This window comes from Macaca fascicularis, chromosome 15 (genome assembly GCF_037993035.2).
Source record: "Macaca fascicularis isolate 582-1 chromosome 15, T2T-MFA8v1.1".
Taxonomy (NCBI): Eukaryota; Metazoa; Chordata; class Mammalia; order Primates; family Cercopithecidae; genus Macaca; species Macaca fascicularis.
In genome coordinates, this window is record NC_088389.1 from 60,854,269 (window position 1) to 60,875,357 (window position 21,089).

Genomic DNA, 21,089 nt, shown 5'->3' on the forward strand with positions numbered 1-21,089 from the left:
AGCATCCACCAGCCAACTGCTGACCTTCTTTCCCTAGCCAGCACCTACTGTTCCCTCAGACGTCTCAGAGAAGAGGACTCCTCTGGGGATTCCACAAGCATGGCATATTCCCCAGTAAGTCTTTAAAACGCCAGTGCTCCACAGTTATGTCTAACCATGAATCTGAAATATCTGATAAGTTGTGGGGAGGGGGTGGGTGAGACCCAAACTGTCAGGTATGTGACAGAACTGTAAAAGTCAGATTTCTGCTTTTAGGGAGGTAAACAGAGCATATATTCCAGTCTCCCCACCCCATACAAAACCCTCAAAATGACAGGAAAGAAATAGAGAAGGAAAGAAGGGAGAAAGAAAGAAGGAAAGAAAGGAACAAAGAAAGAAAGAGAGAGAGAGAAAGAAAGAGAGAAAGAAAGAAAGAAAGAAAGAAAGAAAGAAAGAAAGAAAGAAAGAAAGAAAGAAAGAGAAAGGAGGGAGGGAGGGAGGGAGGGAGGAAGGAGAGAGAGAGAAAGAAAGAGAGAGAAAATGCATAACCATACTAGAAAGCAAGAAGGGGCTCTATCAGGGACATGGAAATTACCAGAAGACCCTGAAAGATAGAGAGCAACTGGGACTAGATCAGAGTAAAGGCATCAACCAACATGGCCGCAGACTGTAGGAGCACTCAGGATGTGCTCAATACCCACAGTACAAGAAGTGGAAGCAGAATGGGGCTGGCAACGGACCACAGGAGAAGGAGGAAGAGGAAAAAAAGGAGGATAACAAGAGAAAGGAGGAAAAAGAATTCTGAAACTTTAAGACAGATCTTTTGAAATAATCTAGTCAGAAAAGAAAATGAGAATAAAAATAAAAGAAAATGAGAATAAAAAAGAATGAGAGCAGCCAAGCGGGAAGGCTCAAGATGGTGTGCCTGTTGGAGACCCCAATCTGCATGAGCTTCCTTTTGGACCATGAATGAAAGTTACTGGAATTCTCCAGTCCTGTCACTCCAAAGGAGCTACTGTTTACAGATGCCACAGTGATACTGCACCTCAAGGCACTGCTTAGCAGGTTCCACTATATTCAGGAGTACCTCTGTCGGATCGTCTCACACTGCTGTAAAGGGCCACATCATCAAACAATTTTATTTAGCCATGGTGCAGTTAAGAATATTGCTCACCTACTAAGCTCACTCTTCTACAAAGTTCAAATGCAAGCACTGAAATGTTTCTCAGTTTTACCCTGGTAAATGTTTTGGTTGATGGAGAATTGTTATCACAGATTTTTGTGAAGATGTTACAGAGGGATAAGCATATTGAGATACAGTTTACTTCAGCAAAATGTTTAACGTGTACAGCTGGAGCAATTCAGACAGATAACAACTGTATTAAGGACATTGCCTTATTTGGTTTAAATGTGCAGTAAGAAGAGACTACTAGAGGAGAGAGTTAAAGGAGCTGAGACACTTGCCTATCTGATTGAACCAGATATTGAGGTACAGAGAATCGCTAGCATAACTGATCACCTCATTGCCATGTTTGCTGACTATTTCAAGTATCCCAACTCGTTGAGTGCCATCACTGATATTAAAAGGCTTGATCATGATTTAAAACATGCTCATGAACTCTGCCAGGCTGCATTCAATCTCTACAACTCTCATGGAGCAAATGATGAAGACATTCAGAAGAAAAGTCTTGAGACTGAAAATATGATGGACTGAACTGTGACTGGCTTGTCTGAGTCTAGTGTCAAGGTGCAGTTACCTGCTGTCAGATGTATGCACCATTTATCGAGATCTATGCAGCAGCTTCAAAACAGTTTCTAGGATCACGTTCTGTAAAAACCTTTAATGAAGGTTTTACAAAACGTACCAGATGAAATCCTAGTAGTAGCATCTTCCATGGTATGTAATCTTCTTGAATTATCTCCAAGGAAAGAGTCAATTTTAAAATCAGAAGTTGTAAAGCTACTTTGTGGATTAACCCAGAGTGAAAATCCTGCTTTGTGAGTGAGCAGAATTTGGGCTTTAATGAATATGGCATTTCAGGCTGAACAAAAAATAAAAGCAGACATGTTACAAAGCTTGAGTACTGAACAGCTATTCTGGTTATTATCAGATTCAGATTTTAATGTGCTGATGAAGACATTGGGACTTCTTAGAAATCTCCTCTTGACCTGGCCTCATATAATAAAATAATGAGTACTCATGGAAAGCAAATTATGCAAGCTGTCATCCTTATTTTAGAAGGGGAACCTAACTTTAAGATCAAAGAGTAGATATTGTGCATCTTAGCCAACATAGAACATGAGACAACAGCAAAATAATCTATTATGACCAATGATGATATCCTTCAGAAAATCAAATATTACATGGACCATTCACATGTCAAACTGCAGCTTCCAGTGATGTTTTGTATATCAAACCTCTTATGGAATGAAGAGGAAGGTTCACAAGAATGCCAGGATAAATTATGAGACATGGGCATCATAGATATTCTACACAAACTGAGTCGGCCACCAGATTCAGACCTTTGTGACAAGGCAAAAATGGCCCTGCAGCAGTATCTAGCATGATGAGAGTGCCCCTAGGCACCTGTGAGCATCCTACATCCTTGTTTAAGAAAGTACAGAAACTACTTTCATTTGATTCCTTCTATTTGCACAAGTTGCCTTGGACTACAGGGAGCTGTTGTGCAAAAGTAATTTAGTAGGCTTAGATCTCAAATTCACCTTGAGAACAATTTTTTGAAGTAGTAATTTCCTCAGAAGATTACTGTGTTTTGTTTTAGTTTTTTCTTAGCTACATGGACTCTTTATTAGAACAATCAATCATTTTCCTTTGGACCTACAGTCTTTTGCCTATGCTGCAGACATATTCACTTTGTGAGTGAGAATGAATATGTCTGTGTGAACACACAGGTGTGTGTGTGTGTGTGTGTGTGCGCGTGCACGCACATGTACATGGGCCATGTATATGTGTGTATATATTTTATTTTCTTATTTTGTGTGAAAATCTCTTTTCTACAGATTTTGCAGGTTTTAAGCATTGCTTGCTGTATAAAAACCTTACTGAACTATAAAAAGTTTGAATGAAACGTTATTTTAAATACAAAACAATTGTTAAGTGTTCAATAAAGGTTATACTGAATTTTGGTCAGATGAATATTTGTAAGTAAAAAATATATACATTTCTGAACCTGAATAAAAGGAATGAAGAAAGTCTATGAGACTTAAGGGAAATCATTAAGCAAACAAATATCTGTACTATAGAAATGTCAGAGGGATAAGAGATAAACAAAGTCACAGAAAATCTATTTGACAAAATAATAGCTGAAACGTTTACAAGTTTTAGGAGAGACATGGACATTTAGCTCCAGGAAGCACAAAGATCCCCAATTAGATTCAACCCGAAAAGATCTTCTCTGAGGCACATTATAATCAAATGGCCAAAAATCAAAGACAAAGAAATAATTCTAAAAGCTGTAAGACAAAAGCATCACGTCACATATAAGGGAATCTCCATTAGACTGCATATTTCTCAGCAGAAACCCTGCAGGTAAGGAAAGAATGGGATGAAATAGTCAAAGTGCTGAAAAACAAAACAAAACAAAACCCCTGTTAACCAAGAACACTATATTTAGCAAAACTATCATCCTTCAGAAATGAAAGAGAAATAAAGACCTTCCCAGATAAGCAAAAACTGGGGGAATTTATTACCACTAGACCAGCCTTACAAGAAATGCTTAAAGGAGTGCTGCAACTGGAAGCTAAAAATCAATAACCAGTAGAGGTATATTTATAATCAAACTGATACTACCCCAGTTGTTATAATGGTGCTATGTAAATCTTTCATTTCTTTAGTATGAAAAGTAAAAGTCAAATGGTCAATAAGAGCTACAATTAGTGGCTAAGGAACATGCAATAAAGATGCAAATTAAGGCAATGAAAATATAAATTGTGGAAGGAGAAAAATAGTATGGAGTATTTTTATGCAACCAAAGTTAAATTATTATCAGCTTAAAGTTGTCTATTATAACTACAAGACTCTGCGTTAGCCTCACAATAACTACGAAAAAAAAAAAAAGAAAATTAAAACAGACACACAAACAAGAAAAAGAAAGTAAACAAAGCTTAATACCACAGAAAACCACTGAACCAAAGGTAAACAGTAAGAGAGGAAGAAAGGAAAAAAGCATCTACAAAACAGCCAACAAACAATCAAATGGCAGGAGTACATCCTACTTATCAATAATAACTGTGAATATAAATGGATTAAATTATCCAATTTAAAGTAAGCTCTTGAATGGATTTAAAAACAACACTCAACTATATGCTGCCTATAAGAGATGAGCCTCACTGGTAGACAAGCATAGACTGAAAGTAAAGGAATGGAAAAAGATATTTCATGCAAACAGACACCAAAAGTGAGCAAGAGTACGCATACTCCTGATAAAGGATAAAAGAGATAGACATTTTATCAGATAAAATAGACTTTAAGTTAAAAACTATAAAAAGCAACAAGGGAGGTCATTAATGACAAAGGAATCAATTCAACAAGTGGATTAACAACTGTAAATATATATACACTCAACACTGAAGCACCCTAATATATAATGAATATATAATATTATGAATAATATATCATGAAGCACCCTAATATAATATAAATGAATATTATTAGATCTAAAAGGAGAGATAGATTGTAATACAATAACAGTAGGGTACTTCACCATCCCCCTTTCAACAATGGACAGATCATCTAGACAGAATTTCAAGAAAGAAACATTGGACTTAGGCCAGGCATGGTGGCTTATGCCTATAATCCCAATGCTTTGGCAGTCCAAGGCAGGAGGATCACTTGAGGCCAGGAGTTCAAGATTAGCCTGGGCAACATAGCAAGACCTCTTCTCTATAAAAAATTTTAAAAATTAGCTGATCTCGGTGGCACATGCCTGTAGTTTCAGCTACTCAGAAGCCTGAGGCAGGAGAATCACCTGTGCCCAGGAGTGACCTATGATCACATCACTGCACTCCAGCCTGGACAAGAGAAAGACCCTGCCTCTATAAAACAAAGAAACAATAAAAAACAACAATCAAACAAAAAACAAGAAACATGAAACATCAGACTTAAACTGCACATAGACTAAATGGACTTAACAGACATGTACAGAACATTCCACCCAGCACTGCAGAATACACATTCTTCTCTGGAACATGGAACATTCTCCAGGATAGATCATGTATGTATTAGGTCACAGAATAGGTCTTAACAAATGCAAGATGATTGAAATTATTTCAAGAATTTTCTTATTGACCACAATGATATAAAAACTAGAAATCAATAACAGAAGGAACACTGCAACAGAAGTACAAATGTATGGAAATTTTAAAACATGCTTCCAAATAACCACTAGGTCAATGAATAAATTAAAGAGGGAATTTTAAAATTTATTGAGGAAAAATAAGAGTGGAAACACATTGTACCAAAACCAATTGTACACAGCAAAAGCAGTTATAAGGGGGAAGTGTATAGCCATAAACATCTACATTAAAAAAGAAGAAAGATTTCTAATAACCTAATGACACACCTCAAGGAACTAGAAAAACAGGAACAAACCAAACCCCAAATTGGTAGAAATAAGAAAGTAATAAAGTTGAGGGCAGAAATAAATGAAACAAGGCCAAGAAAAGCAATTTTTATTTCATTTATTGTTTATTTCTTTTTGTGATGGAGTTTTGCTCTGTCACCCAGACTGGAGTGCAGTGGTGTGATCTCAGCTCACTGCAACCTCTGCCTCCCAGGTTCAAGCGATCCTCATGCCTCAACCTCCTCAGTAGGTGGAATTACAGGCTTCCACCACCATGCCCAGCTAATTTTTGTATTTTTAGTAGAGACGGGGTTTCACCATGTTGCCCAGGCTGGTCTCCAACTCCTGACCTCAGGTGATCCACCTGCCTCAGCTTCCCAACGTGATGGGATTACAGGCATCAGCCACCACACCAGGCCAAAAAAAAAGCAATTTTTAAAAAATTAGCAAAAAAGAGTTCTTTTTTCTGAAAAGATAAACAAGATCAACAAATCTTTAGCTAGACTAACAATAAAGGGAGAAGATGCAAACAAAGTCAGAGATGAAAAAGGATACATTACAACTAACACCACAGAAATACAAAGGATCATAAGAGACTCATGAATAACAACTATATGTAAACAAATTTGAAAACATAAAAGAAAAGGATAAATGCCTAGACACATACAACACCCCAAGGTTAAATTATGAAGAAATACAAAACCTGAATAGAGGAGAAACAAGTGAGAAAATTGAATCAGTAATAAAAAGTCTTTCATCACAAAAAGCCCTTGACCCAATGGCTCTACTGCTAAATTCTATCAGACATTTAAAGAAAAGCTAATATCAATTCTTCTCAAACTATTCCAGAGAACTGAGGAGAGGGGAATAGTTCCAAATGCATTTTACAAGGCCAGCATTACGCTGATTCCAAAACCAGATGAGGGCACATAATAAAACAAAACTACAGGCCAATATCTCTGATAAACATAGATGTAAAAATTCTCAACAAGGTACTGACAAACCAAATTCAACAGCACATTAAAAATATCATTCACTATGATCAAGTGAGAGTCATCCCAGGGATGCAAAGATGGTTCAACAAATGCATTTCAATACATGTGATATGCCACATTAACAGAAAGAAAGACAAAAACCACATGATCACTTCATTAAATGCTGAAAAAGCATTTGACAAAATTCAATATCCCTTCAAAATAAAAACTCTCAACAAATTAGGCATAGAATATATGTACCTCAATCCAATAAAGGCCATGTATGACAAGCCCACAGCTAACATAATACTGAATGGGGGAAAGTTGAAAGATTTTTCTCTAAGATCAGGAATAAGACAAGGATGCCCACTTTCACCACTTCTATTCAACATAGTACTGGAAGTCCTGACCAGAATAATTAAGCAAGAAAAAAAATAAAAGGCATTCATATTAGAAAGGAGGAAGTCAAATTGTTCCTATCTGCAGATGACATAATCTTATATCTAGAAAATCTTAAAGACTTGACAAAAAACTATATTAGAACTAAGAAATGAATTCAATAAAGTGTCAGGAGGCAAAATCAAAATGTAAAAATAAATATCATTGCTATACAAGAAAGAAAGGAAGGGAGGGAGGGAGGGAGGGAGGGAGGGAGGAAGGGAGGAAGGGAAGAAAGGAAGGAAGAAGGAAGGAAGAAAGGAAGGAAGGAGGGAAGGAAGGAAGGAAAAAAGAAAGAAAGAGAGAGAAAAAACAAAACAAAAAAAACCCTAGGAATAAACTTCACCAGTGAGGTGAAAGATCTCTACACTGGAAACTAAAATATTGATAAAAGAAATTAAAGAGGACACAAATAAATAGAAAGATGTTCTATGTTCATAAATTGAAATAATTAATGTTGTTAAAATAGCCATAAAATACCCAAAGCAATCTACAGATTTAATGCAATCCCTATCAAAACACCAATAATATTCTTCACAGAAATGTAAAAAACAATTTTAATATGTATATGGAATCACAAAAATCTCCAAATAGCCAAAGCAATCCTGAATAAATCTGGAGGCATCACACGATTTGACTTTAAAATATACTACTAATACAAGGCTGTAGTAACCAAAACAGCATGGTGTTGGCATAAAAACAGGCACGTAGAACAATGGCACAGAACAGACAGCCCAGAAATTAATTAATGAATCTACAAGTAACTGATTTTTCACAAAAGTGCCATGAACACACATTGGGGAAAGGACACTCTCTTCAATAAACGGGGCTGGAAACATTGGATATCCACATGCAGAAAAATGAGAATAGACACCCCCACTACCTCTCACCACATACAAAAATCAAATCAAAATGGATTAAAGACTTAAATGTAAAACCTCAAACTATGAAACTACTAGAACATCAGGGAAATGCTTGATGAAATCAGGCTGGGCAAGGATTTTTAAAATAAACCCTCAAAAGCACAGGCAACAAAAGCAAAAACGAGGAACGGGATTACACCAAACTAAAAAGGTTTTGTGCAGTGAAGGAAATGACTGACAGAGTGACAAGACAACCTACAGAATGGGATAAAAGATTTGCAAACTATCTAACAAGGAGTTAATATCCAGAATATATAAGCAACTTAAACAACTCAACAGCACAACTAGTTATTTAACCCAACTAAAAAATGGGCTAAAGACCTTAATAGGCATTTCTCAAAAGAAGACATGCAAATGGCCAACATGAAAAATTTCAACATCACTAATCATTAGGGAAACGCAAATCAAAACCACAATGAGATACTACCTCACTACGGTTAGAATGGCTATTCAAAAAGACAAAGCAAAACAAGTGGTGGTGAGGATGTGAAGAAAAGGGAACATTTACTTTTGGTGGGGATGTAAATTAGTACAGCCATTATGGAAAACAGTATAGAAGTTCCTCAAAAAAGTTGAAACTAGAACTACCATATAATCCAGCAATCCCCAGTATGAGTATTTATCCAAAGAAAATGTAAATTAGAACACACTTTTGGTGGGGATGTAAATTAGTACAGCCATTATGGAAAATAGTATAGAAGTTCCTCAAAAAAATTGAAACTAGACCTACCATATAAATCCAGCAATCCCCAGTATGGGTATTTATCCAAAGAAAATGAAATCAGTATATCAAAAAGGTATTTGCACTCCCATGTTTACCACAGCACTATTCACAATAGCCAAGGTACAGAATCAACCCATGTGTTCAACAACAAATGAATGGATAAAGAAATTGTGGTACATACACAGTGGAATACTATTTAGCCATAAAAAAGAATGAAATCCTATCATTTGCAGCAACATGCATGAGCCCAGAGGACATTATGTTAAGTGAAATGAGCCAGACACAGAAAGACAAATACCAAATGATCTTACTCACAAGCAGAATCTTTTAAAAAGGTGATACAGAAGTAGAACAGTAGTTACTAGAAACCAGGAGGGAATGGGAGAAGGAAGAATGGGGAGAAGTTGGTGAATGGTTACAAAGTGATAATTAAATAAGATTAATAAATTCTGGTGTTCTATTGCACAGTAGGGTAACTATAGTTAGCAGTAAGGTATTGTATACTACAAAATAGCTGAAGCAGAGGTTTTTAATGTTCTCGACATAAATAAATCATAAATGTATAAGACAATAGGTATACTAACTATCCAGATTTGATCATTGTACAGCATATGCATAAACCAAAACATCAAATTGTGTTCCATAAATATGTAGAATTACAATGTGTCAATTAAATTTTTATTTTAAATGATAAATAAAATGAGGGCCAATCTGAAGAGTGACATACACCTACGTGCTGCTTCTAGAACACAGTTATCTCTATTCCTCCCTCCATTCTCCAACATGTGCCACTGATCATCTGTTGGGGGGGTCTCCCACATCCTTCTGCTTTTTTTGGTCCTAACATGATCACTCTGTAGTAGGAAGTTAAACCTATGATAGTAGCTTTCATTGATTGATGTCACTTTATTGTGTCCCTATGTCCCAGGCACTCTGCTATTTTATATTACCTAACTCAACCTTTACTAGAATCTTATGAGGTAAGTTGTATCAGCCCTTTTTTAAAATGAGGAACTGAAGCCAGGCGAGGTGTGATGATTTACCCAAGAGGAAGCAAGTGTGGGAGTCAGGCTCCCCTTCACCTCCCCGTCCTCTGCCCCAGTCCTTGGCTCACTCAGGTGGTTTCTTGGAGCTCCAGAGTTTCCTGGTTTTCCAGGCTGTGGCCAACTCACCTCTGTCCTCAGAGACCAGTCAAGTGCCTGGCAAGTGGCTCAGGGAATGGTGATTAATTCCATGGCACTCTCTCCCAGGGAACTGAGGCCCAGAGAGGAGCAGAGATCAGAAGCATCAGTTGCCCAGGACTTTTGAGGTACCCGATTGTGCTCATTGAGCAGAGCGCTGACCACCTTGTGGGCACAGAAGAAATGGTTCCCACTTCTCAGTGCAGAGTGGGTTAGGGAAGGAGGAAGGGGTGTGTGCAGAGTGCATGTGAGTGTGCATCCATGTGATGCCTTCCGCAATGCAGCCATGTGTACTTTGGGATGTCTGATTCTGCACCAGCCCTGCCCTACTTTCGTGAATCCCATGAATCCCCTTGTTCATTCCCCAGAATCCTGCCTTGGAGGTCTGAGGTAGATGTAGAGGTGCTGAGGCTGGCTTGTGCCAAATGTGAAGAACCAATTGTCATACTGTAAGGAATTCTGCAAGCCAGTTGTGAAGCACCACCATTGTTTTTAAAAATTAAGTTATATAAACCTATAAGCAAATAAGTTATATTATAAACAAAGATTAAAAAAACTCAAAACTAATCTCTTCAAGCTGGGCACAGTGGTGGGCACTGATAGTCCCAGATACTCAGGAGGCAGAGGCAGGACGACTTCTTGAGCCCAGGAGTTTGACACCAGCCTGGGCAACACAGTGAGACCCTGTCTCTAAACAACAAAACTCATCACTTTCCAATTGTTTTGCTACCTTTTACTATCATCTATGCTCTTGGGATATGCTCTTATTACATCTGTATAATGTAAACACTGTTATGATGTGCTGTTGTGCATCGCTTTCCAACTCCATATTCAGTGACATCACCTCGCTTGACATCAGCCACGATGGGAATGTTTATATCATGGCAATAGGCAAACACTACAAATCGGGGCTTGATTTATTGTTTTGTAGATTGCCTGTAAAGTGACAGAGAAAATGTTAATACTGCAGATTTAAAAACATATGTTTGTAGCTATTACAGAGTGCATAGCAGAAATAATTGAGAAAATATTCTTCCAGAATTCAAAAACGTTTACCCCACTCAGCAAAGTAACTCCTGACAATCAGCAAACAAGTCCTGACTTACATCTAGTGTTTGTTCTTTCCCATTTGTCTTACTCATTAATGTAAATAAAAATATCAACCAATAATCATGTTGAAACTATGTTCACTCATCAACTGCAATCATAGCTTGGCTACAGATGAATTCAGCAGAAATTAAGGAAAGCATTCTATGAGAATTAATTGGCTGAATGGAATTTGCAATAAAGATATTGTATATTTTTTATTTGTCAATTATGTAAAATGTATTATATCAGTATAATTTATAATAAGCTTATATATACATATGCATACTTTTTCAAGATCCAGTTATGATACATTTCCCAGTATACCACTGGGCACAAGTGACCTTGGCTCTGGCATTTCCTAAAATAATGAAGAAGTCAGAGTTTCTAGGACCAAGGTCAATATTAACTATGCTTTAGAGGAAAGACAACAAGGTTAAATAAAAGAACTCAGGAGAGAGCCAGTGCCCCACCCTATGCTCTTCTCCCTACGCTCTGCATTGCACAAATCCTTTTTCTCTACTTTGTAAAATGAGGACATTGGACCAGACAAAATTTTTTAACTACAAGTCACAGTTGTATGTGTTACATATATAACACACTACTCATAGTTACAACTATGACCCAGTTGAGATGTGTGTGTGCACACATGCGTGTTTAACAAACTTCTGCGCATGCATGTTTAACGAATTTTCACAAAACAATACCCTTACTATGCTCAGTGCCCTTTGGTAGTCCTAATTTGGTTCAAGTAATTTGTACTCTGTCCCATTCCATTTTGTACAACGCTGGTCATAAACACTGAATTGATTTTACAGCCCACTAATGGGTTGCAACCAAGTGTTTGGAAAAAGAAAACACAAACTTGACTATCAGATGATTGCTAGGGGGCCATCTGTCCATGAAGGCCTCTGATGCATTCTGCAAATATGTGTCTTCACACTGCAGGATCCTAAACACTGCGACCTGCTCAGATGTGTAAACAGCAAATGAAGTCATGTGGAAACTTTAGCTCAGATCTTATTGCCTCTCTGGGCCCTCCTCCTCGCTCCTCCCTGACCCAAAGTCATTCCCTCCTCCCTCCCACTTCTCCTCCCCCAGCCCCACTGAACTTGGCTGAGGGTCCTCTCTAGCACTCCTCAAATCTTCTTCATGCTATTTTTCACGTCTCATCTCTCACTTTCCAGTTATGAACTTTTCAAAAGCTAGAAACACGTTTTATTCAACTGTGAATTCCAACTGTCCCTTACCCAACCCCTACGCTGAGCTTCTAGACTTCAGGTAAGGTACATAATAAATCCAAGTGCGTGCTTGCTGAATGAATAAGTGAGTGAAGGAAAGAAGGAAAGAATGCAGGAAGGGCGGGTGCCAGGGAGACATACACTCTGCACTGTGTGTACTTGGCCTGCATTGGTCTGAGCTGCCTCCTGGCCCCTCATCCACTCCAAGTAGTGGAATCACAGACTAGCATCCACCCATGGGAAGTGTGAATGCCTCTGTACTCTCTGCCACTCTCCCTCCCCACAGGGCAGCCCTGAAGCTCCATTTGGGCACTTTCAAGGGTAGGAACCCTGTACCTCCCAGGCCAACCCTGCCATCTTGCTGAGTCAGCCAGGCTCAGTGGAAAAGTGTGGGCTTTGGAGCCAGGAAGACCATGAGAGTGAGTCCCAGCTCCACCACACGCCAGCTGTGTGACTGTGGGCGAGCCATGCCCTTCTTTGGGTCTTACTCTTCTCGTCCTGAAAATGGATCCAGTGTCCCCCTTCCAGGGCTCTGTGTGGATGAGATACAATGAGAATCAAGTGCCTGGACTCGTGCCCAAAGAGTAGTTTTATTCAACTACTCAGAATCAAGACAAGAGAATGGCAGGGGCTTGTGGAGGTTTGAGAACAAACTTCTGTATCAGATCACTTGTACTTATTCTCAGTCTTTTCCCCACTTTTGGACAACTCTGACAAAAGAAAGGTGTTTTTCCTTTCACAGAACTGAAAGGGGACTGTCACTGGTTGTGTTTCTACCTCCTCGGAGCCTGGACCCTGTCTGCTTCTCTGTCCCCGGAGCATCTGGTAAGCAGTGGCAACCTCTCCCATTCCCCACAGGCTCTGCCTTCCATCCCCCAGCCCTAGTCCAGTGCTATGCATGGTTGTGCTCAGCCAGGCTGGCATCCCTGGCCTTCTGCTAGGGCGGAAAGTGCCAAGGACTCCACTACCTTTGGGCCCCTGACCATGCAGTGCATTGCAGTCCCCACCTGGTTAACCAGTAACCAGAATGGCTGCCCACGCCTGGCCCCATGACCAATCTTACCCTTCCCTACTGCAGGAAGACTGACCCAAAGCCCAGCACCTTTGCCCAGCATGGGCCAGGTGCCCTCCTGGGCCACCGACCTCCTTTGAAGCCTTCATGTGAAGAGGCCCAGTCAGGGAAATCCACTTTGAGCCCATCCCAGCTCTGCTGCTAACCACTGTGGCTCCTTAGGCTCAGGGGACCCCTAGGTCTCTGTTTGCTCACTTCTGAATTGAGGAGATAGGATGGACTGCTTGGGACACGGCCCAGTGTCACAGCCACCAGTCCACTGTTTGGAGCTAACTTTTCATAGGTCTGTGTCCCCCACTGAATGGGGAGCTCTTCGAGGGCAGAGGCCCTTCTCATTCAGCTCCCTGTGCCCAGCTCCTGCCCATACCTCTGGCACCAGTTGGCATTCACTCATGTTTCCTAAACGAGTGAATGGAAAGCTAACATCCCTCAAGGGTCTACTATGTGCCAAGCTTTGTTTTAAACATTTAGTATGTTTACCACCTTGTTTCATCCTCATAACAGCCCTATGGGAAAGGTACATTATCACTCCATTTCACAGATGAGGAAACTGAGGCACTGAAAGATCCAGAATATTGTCCAACTTACACAGCTAGCAAGTTGGGGAGCCAGGCATTGAATGCTAACAATCTGGATGATCATAAAAGAACTCTCTGACTGCTAAGTTCTGATTTCAATGTAATTTTCAGCTCCTATGGCCAGGGCAGTCTGGGCTCTCTCAGAATCAAAACAAGAGAATGGCAGGGGCTTGTGGAGGTTTGAGAACAAACTTCTGTACCAGATCACTTGTACACCACTTTAAGAATTCCACGGAGAAAGCAGAATTCTTTTCAAAAATGAAATCCAGGCAGGGCATGGTGGCTCAAGCCTATAATCCCAGCACTTTGGGAGGCTGATGGAGGAGGATCGCTTGAGCCCAGGAGTTTGAGACCAACCAGAGAAACATAGGGAGACCCCCCCATCTCTACAAAAAATAAAAAGCTTAGCTAGGCTTAGAGGTGCATGTCTATGGTTCCAGCTACTCAGGAGGCTGAGGTGGAGGGCTCACCTGGACCAGGGAGACCAAGGCTGCAGTGAGCTGTGATTGCACCACTGTACTCCAGCCTGGGTGACAGAGTGAGACTCTGTCTCAAACAAAAACACAAAATGAAATTCATGATGAAATAATAGGCTGCCTAGGAGAGGAGGAGGGGATGGGGGAGTATCAATGCAACAAGATTGGCCATGTGTTGACAATTGTTGAAGCTGGCGGTTCATGATACTATTCTCTTTTCTTTTGTATGGGTTTGTATATTTCCATAATAAAAAGCTTAAATTTTTAAAATAAAATAAGAGGAAGTCCATGACTACCATAAACCCACATAAGCCTGCTGACTGTCTTTCTGGTTGTTTCCCAGTTTCTCCTTTTCCCCTGCAGGCCTGCCTCTGACAGCCCCTCAGAGCATCACATGCAGCTCCCTGCCTTTCTCTCTCTCTGTGTTGGCTTGTCTCTGTGTCTGCCACTTTCTATGACCTTCTGAGAATCAGGGAAAAGTTCTGCAATCAAGCCCACACATAAACACCCTGTTTTTATTTCACTTTATCCCGGAGCCTCTCTCTTTCTTCTCTGTATGTTCAAATCTCTGTTCTCTTTGTCTTTGCTTTGACTTCTCCATTCATTTTGACCTTGCTGTATGTCTAGGAATGGTCAGCTCTGGCTGGTGCCCTGCTTTAGAAAATGTGCATGGGGGTGTTTTCATGCATGTCTGAAAAGTTCAGAGAATGCTACCACCAAAACACTTGGTTGTTGAAGAAGACAAAAACTTTTCTTCTCTACCTCCTTCCTTTCTTAACTGTCTAATAAAGTCATATTCATTTTCATTTCTTTTCACTTAATAAAAGTAACAATAATAATAGCCATTGTGTGTTGAATGTGAGTTGTGTGCTGGGCATTTGGATAAGGTTCTTATAGTTATTGTCTCACTTAACCCTTCACAACCTGTGTAACACGTACTAGTATTCCCGCTTCATGGATGAGAAAACTGAGGCTTTAGAGGTTAACTAAAAGCCCAAAGTCATTTAGCTAGATGCTGGCAGAGCTGGAGTTTGAACCCTTCTTATATTTTCCAAAGAGGAAACATATTCAGGCACTACAATGACATTAAAACATTGATAAAGGTTTCTAGGGTCCTTAGTGGGGACAGCGACACCCCTTCCCCACCCCTCACTGGTAGACCAATCAGAACTACATGCTCAGGCTGGGTCCTGCCCTGTGAGAAGGGCCCTGACCAGCTGAGCCATACCCAGGAAGAGGACCGTGATGGAGAGGGGGCCCTGAGAGGGATGGGGAGAAGCTCTCAGGGGCATGGTGCTGACTTCAAAGGAACGTCAAGGGCCCAAGAGGCATAGCTGGCACCAAAGGGTAGGCCACATTCTCTGGGTCCATCCTGGACTTTCCCTCTAATGCCAGACCACAGGGCCAATTGTCAGCCTCCTGGTTATCTGTCTCTGGATGTCCCATGGGCACCCCAGTCCAACATGTCCCATCTGAACACCCCAGTCCAACATGTCCCATCTGAACACCCCAACTTCCTGCTCCTCCCCTGGCATCCTCATCTCAGGAATGGCACTACCCCAGACCCATTCATCCAAGTCAGGGACCCAAAGTCATCCTCTACTCCTTCCTCTCCAATCCCTGCCAAATCCAGACACATCTCTCCACCCTGAAAGCCACCACCTTCGTCTCGGCCACTGCCCCCTTTGTCTGGACTATCTCAGTAGCCTCCTGCCCAGGCTCCTATCTCCTACCCATTTTCCATCCTGTGACCAGAGGGATCTTCCTAAAAATTGTCCTCTTAGCCTTTCCCTTCTCCCAGCCCAAGGGGCCAGCTGGAGAGAGGGGGAAAAGGAATAATGCTCTCAGACCTTCCAGTTTCAGTCTTTGCCCACCTCTGGCTGCCTCCTGTGCTCCCTGTCCACCAGTCCTACAAGCCGTCCCTCTGGTCTGTTTCCGGCCTCAGGTCTTTTCCATTCACTGCGCTCAGGCTCCCTCCCTCTTCCCGTGGGTGGGATTCTGGGTATCTCCTTTCCCAAGTGACTCTTATTCTTGTTGGTGTTTTCATGGCTCATTTCCCTCTTTGATCCTCCACAGTTCTAAATAGATACTGTGACGCCAGAAGGTGATGGTTGGATTTTTTGTTATATTTTGGAGTAGGCTTTCAGTTCTTGGATCTAAAACATTTGAAGGTTAGAATAAGAATTCTTAATTCCTGCCATCGGGGCAGGACTTTATGGATCTCGAATCCTTTCACATTCTTGTTCTCATATGATCTTCACAAAGCTGTGGTTTAGGTAAGGCAGGGGGTATCACACCTGATTCAGAGATGAGGAAACTCCAGGATTTGAACCCAGGCCCCCTAACAACACATCTGGGCTCTGTCCACTCCACTCTGTCTCTGAACTGAAGATGAAAGGAAATCTATTCACTGACCAAGTAACCTATCTATGTTATTTCCTCCATGCCAGCTTATCTATGAATTAGCTAAAACATGCCTTTCTCCCGGTTTTCATTAATCACCAGCATCACAGAAGGCAGTTGCTAGGAACATGCAGCTATCCAGCACGACTTGTCTCAGATCTGCCTCTTAAAGCTTACCTGGTGTTTTTGGAAAGCATCTTGGAGTGGGGGTACCACGTGCAGCCCTGGTGGGCAACGCGTTGGCAAAGGAGGCTTCTCTCAATTGTTCTTCGGGTTTCTCAGGGCTCTTGGATGTCACTGCTTCTGATGAGCTGATGTTCTGCCCAGTTCTCGTCACAGTACCGAAAAACTCAGAGAAAAGGCAAACTTCTAGCAAATATTTACCTAAGAAATGAAAGCAAGCAGGCAGCCTGCTTCCTCATTCCAGAACACTGCTGACTATTCAGCTCCCCTTCTCATGCTGCAGACGTAGGACTTACACTCCTATTTCCTCTCTCCTGGGCTCTTGCTGGCCCTTTCAAGCTCCTGCTGTGGGCACCATCCCCCTGAGCTGTCAGAGCTTTGCCGAGAAGCCATGGCCCCTTTGGTCAGGTGTAAAAATTATTACAGGCAATAAACTAGGACTCTGCCTTAAGGCAATACACTAGGAACACTGGCTCCTAGATTCTCTTGGAAACAAGGCAGCCCATTTGTGGGGAGAAGAGGCTGGAGACAAGTTCAGAACTGAATTCCAACCACATGGTGGACCCGCTAGCTGTCCACCAGGTGTTCCTGCTCCCTTTCCATAAAGTAAGGATATTTTCATCCCAAGCCATACTCCCCAGCCACCCTGGCATCTAGGGACAGACATGGACTAGGTCTCACCCGTGGAGTGTGAGCCGAAGTGATGTGTGTCACTTCTATGCCAAGATGGCCAAGGAACAAGCGTGTCTTTCCCACCTTCTCCTTCCCCATCTGTTGGTTGGACTCTAAGGCTCTAAAGGATATAGAATCACAGGATGGAAGGCATCTGGGTACATGAATCACCATGCAGACAAAACTGTCTTCTACACAGGCTGTCCTCTCACAGACTAGTGCATGAGCAAGAAGCAAAGTTCTATTGCAATAAGCTGGTGAAGAGTGGGGCTTATTTGTTCTAGCAGCTGGTGTTACCATAGCAGACACAGCACAGAATGTAGAGGACTTGCAAGCACCACATGGTCCATCCTTTATTTTGAGGATAAAGCTTCATTTTGATGTAATTACCTCTATAAATGTCCTATCTCCAAATACAGTTACATTCTAAGGTACTGGGAGTTAGGGCTTCAACACAGGAATTTGGGAGGCAGACACGGTTTGGTCCATAACACCCCAGATCGAATCAGCCATGGTGGAGTGGGAGAGAGTCATGGAGGCAGTGAACAGACACCATAACTGACAAACTCAGGCCATTTGTGTTTGCCAACCCTGACCTCTTCACTCCTGCCTGGAGCGGCTCCTCCCACCTCTACTGATCGGCATCGCTCTTGTTCATTAAGTCCTGCCTCAAGCAGAATCTGCCATGAAGTATCTTCTCATTGCCATGATGCAATCTTCTGTCTGGGCTTGACCTACATCCTTTTATGTCATATGTTTATTTGTTCATTTAACACACACTTATGGAGAAATAGGTGCAGTGGTTCCAAGAGTGGACTTGAGGGCCAACTCCATCATTTCTCAGCTGTGTAACCTCAGGCAAGTTTCATTGTTCACCTCTCTGAGCCTCAGTTTTATCTAAGACAAGCTATACCAACCTTATGGACAGTGGGGCTGAAATGAGCTAGTAGACATAGAATACTTAGCAGGGTGCCTGACAGACAGTAAGCACTCAGTGAACATTAGCTATCATTGGGAGCCGACTATGTGCCAGGTATTGGGCACACAGTCACAAAGTCACAGCCCCCTTCTAGGCCAGAGTGGCTCGGAAGCCACAGCTAGATCTGATTCAGCATGATGTCTGGGATACAGGGGAGGCTCCATACATACTTATTCTCAAAATGAAAATGATGAAAGAAAAACAAAAGAGAAAGAGAAATACAAAGATTGAGTACAACATACCTCTTTTGCTGGATGTCTAAAAGCAAAGAAACACTGTAAATGTATTTCCTGAAACCAGGCTGTCTCCTTCACTGAAAGAAGCAGTTCTTGATACATCCCTGTCAGATGGTTCATAGAAAATAATTGCAAAGCTCTTCTCCTTCTAGGTACGCAGAGATGCTATCACTTCCAGGAGTGCCCATCTGCAATGTGCTTCCTGGCTCCATTTCCCAGACTTCAAATGGATATTTTAAATTCTTGGATGATCATGGCAAGTTTCCTCACAATTTTACAATTCCTCTCTTCATACCATTAAGGAAGAATCATTATTGAATTGTCACCAACCGTTCTGGGGACATTGGAAAGGCAGCCACCTTAAAGTGGGGAAAAAAAAGCTAAGACATTGGTTTTAAAATGCTTAAATTCTGGACATTGGTTTTAAAATGCAAAATTCTGGAATATTTGGTTTATAGTAGTAAAGACTCACTTCTGAGGGGCTGCCATGCTCCAGACTTGGACCCTTTTGAAACCAGCATGATAGATTTCATTTCGCTTCTCTTGGGCTTTCTTATTTTTGCATTGAACTCAAACAGAGAACTTGACATGTATCTCCAGAACATTTCAACATTTGATTTCTCTTCACCATGCTAAGCTACACAAGCCTTTTTGAATATTGTTTTTCCTATCCAATGTATATTAATTTCTTTGGGGGCATTTGAATACTCTCTCTGAGTTCATCTAGGTTACCAATAAAAACATTGAATAGAACAGAGCCCTATAGCACTCCACTACAGACTTTTTTCCAGGAGTTATGCAATGGTGCTGCAGTTGGCAGAGAGTGAGGACTACACCAGACCCAGGTTAGGAAGAGTTACTGTACTGGGGCCTATATGTAGTAGGGTTCACAGCCTGGGTGATGTCACAGAAGGAAATTCAACAGTGTATCACAAAGGTTGTGCTTGTTTCCTGAGTGTTGTAAGCTTATTACAGGCCAGCTTCTAGTTATTCTCTAGAGACATGGCTTAATTATTAAATTAAGAACTAGCAATAGAAACTAGAAACTAGAAATAGAAACCAAACCAGAAGTAGAAATTAGAAACAAAAGAACTCAGATATCTAGAAGACCTAGTGCAATTTCTTCATTAAGTTGTGAATGGAAAATCAATCTTGGACCCTCACTAAGCTAAAGGGGAAAGTCAAGCTGGGAACTAAGTCAGGCAAACCTACTTCCCATTTTATTTCTAAATAAGATAGCTACAAAGTTTCCATTAAAAAAAAAAAAAGAGCTACATACCTTTCTCATAATTTACCCACAAGGAAATTCTTCATGGGCCTCAAGGTCTTTACCCTAAACAGTTCTGTGGAATTTCACCTTGGTATGTAAATTGATGGCTTATCTTCACACGTGCCATACAAAGGACAGACAGAACTCAAAGTTATCCCTTTGTTCACCCGAGACAAATGCACATCTGATTGCTTCCTCTGCCCTATTGTTTATGTAAAAGTGCAGATTCACTGAGCCACACTATGGGATGAGTGACTATTCCTCTACCTTCCTCTCACACATAAACTGTATATTTAGGGAAAGGTTAATCAGAGACTCAAAAGAATGCAATCATTTGTCTCTTATCTACCTACGACCTAGAAGCCCCCACTTCGGGTTGTCCCACCACACCAGACAGAACCAATGTACTTCTTACACGTATTGATTGACGTCTCATCTCTCCCTAAAGTGTATAAAAGCAAGCTGTGCCCCGACCACCTTGGGCACATGTCAGTACCTCCTAAGGCTGTGTCACAGGTGTGTCCTTAATCCTGGCAAAATAAACTTTCTAAATTGATTGAAACCTGTCTCCAATATTTTTGTAATATCAATGGCTTTCTGGGACAGATATGAGTTTTGACTTGGGACTATTTTTCTCTCTTTGACAAGGAATGAAACCAACCTATATTCTGATCCTGCTCCTTCCCTGTTCTCTAACAGGTTTGCTTCCCCTCTGCTAGTAGAAGAAAGCCAATCTTTTTAGCTGGGCATTCAATGACCTTTGTAATCTGTCCCCAACTAATCTTTCCAGACCATTCTAGAGAAGACTCAACTCTGGATAAGCCCACAGGAGAGCTGGGACTAACCTCTCAGGCCTACCCACCTCTCCTGTCTTCACTCACTCATTCATATCACAAATATTTACAAAGTACCTACATATCAAGGACTATGCTAGTCTCTGAGGATAAATGCTCTTGGGACACACCTTGTTTCTTCTTCCCAGGGAGGACAAGATCCTGGCTGCAGCACAGTATTCACCCTAGGGAGTTTTAGTGTTTTGCAGTTTCACATAGACAGAATGCAGATCACAAAGGAAGAGATTACTGCATCAGA

At 41.2% G+C, this 21,089-nt stretch overlaps 1 protein-coding gene and 1 pseudogene across 6 annotated transcripts in view; one reads left to right on the forward strand and one right to left on the reverse strand.

Annotated features, from left to right (window-relative positions):
* The window catches only part of LOC102130668 (stimulated by retinoic acid gene 6 protein-like), an 80,272-nt gene that overhangs the window by 49,457 nt on the left and 9,726 nt on the right, over nt 1-21,089 (reverse strand). For 2 of the 6 annotated variants that reach the window (XM_074017035.1, XM_074017038.1), the window contains exons 3-4: nt 18,734-19,086; nt 16,835-17,041 (exon numbers count right to left, since the gene is read on the reverse strand). In XM_074017035.1, coding sequence (XP_073873136.1) covers nt 16,835-16,854 — 20 coding nt within the window. In that variant the 5' untranslated portion in view covers nt 16,855-17,041; nt 18,734-19,086. Of the gene's footprint in view, nt 1-16,834; nt 17,634-18,733; nt 19,087-21,089 lie in introns of those variants that run through there. The other 4 variants (XM_065530311.1, XM_065530314.2, XM_045373494.3 and 1 more) reach the window with 3 other exon arrangements.
* LOC107127627 (armadillo repeat-containing protein 8 pseudogene) lies at nt 1,252-2,769 on the forward strand (annotated as a pseudogene).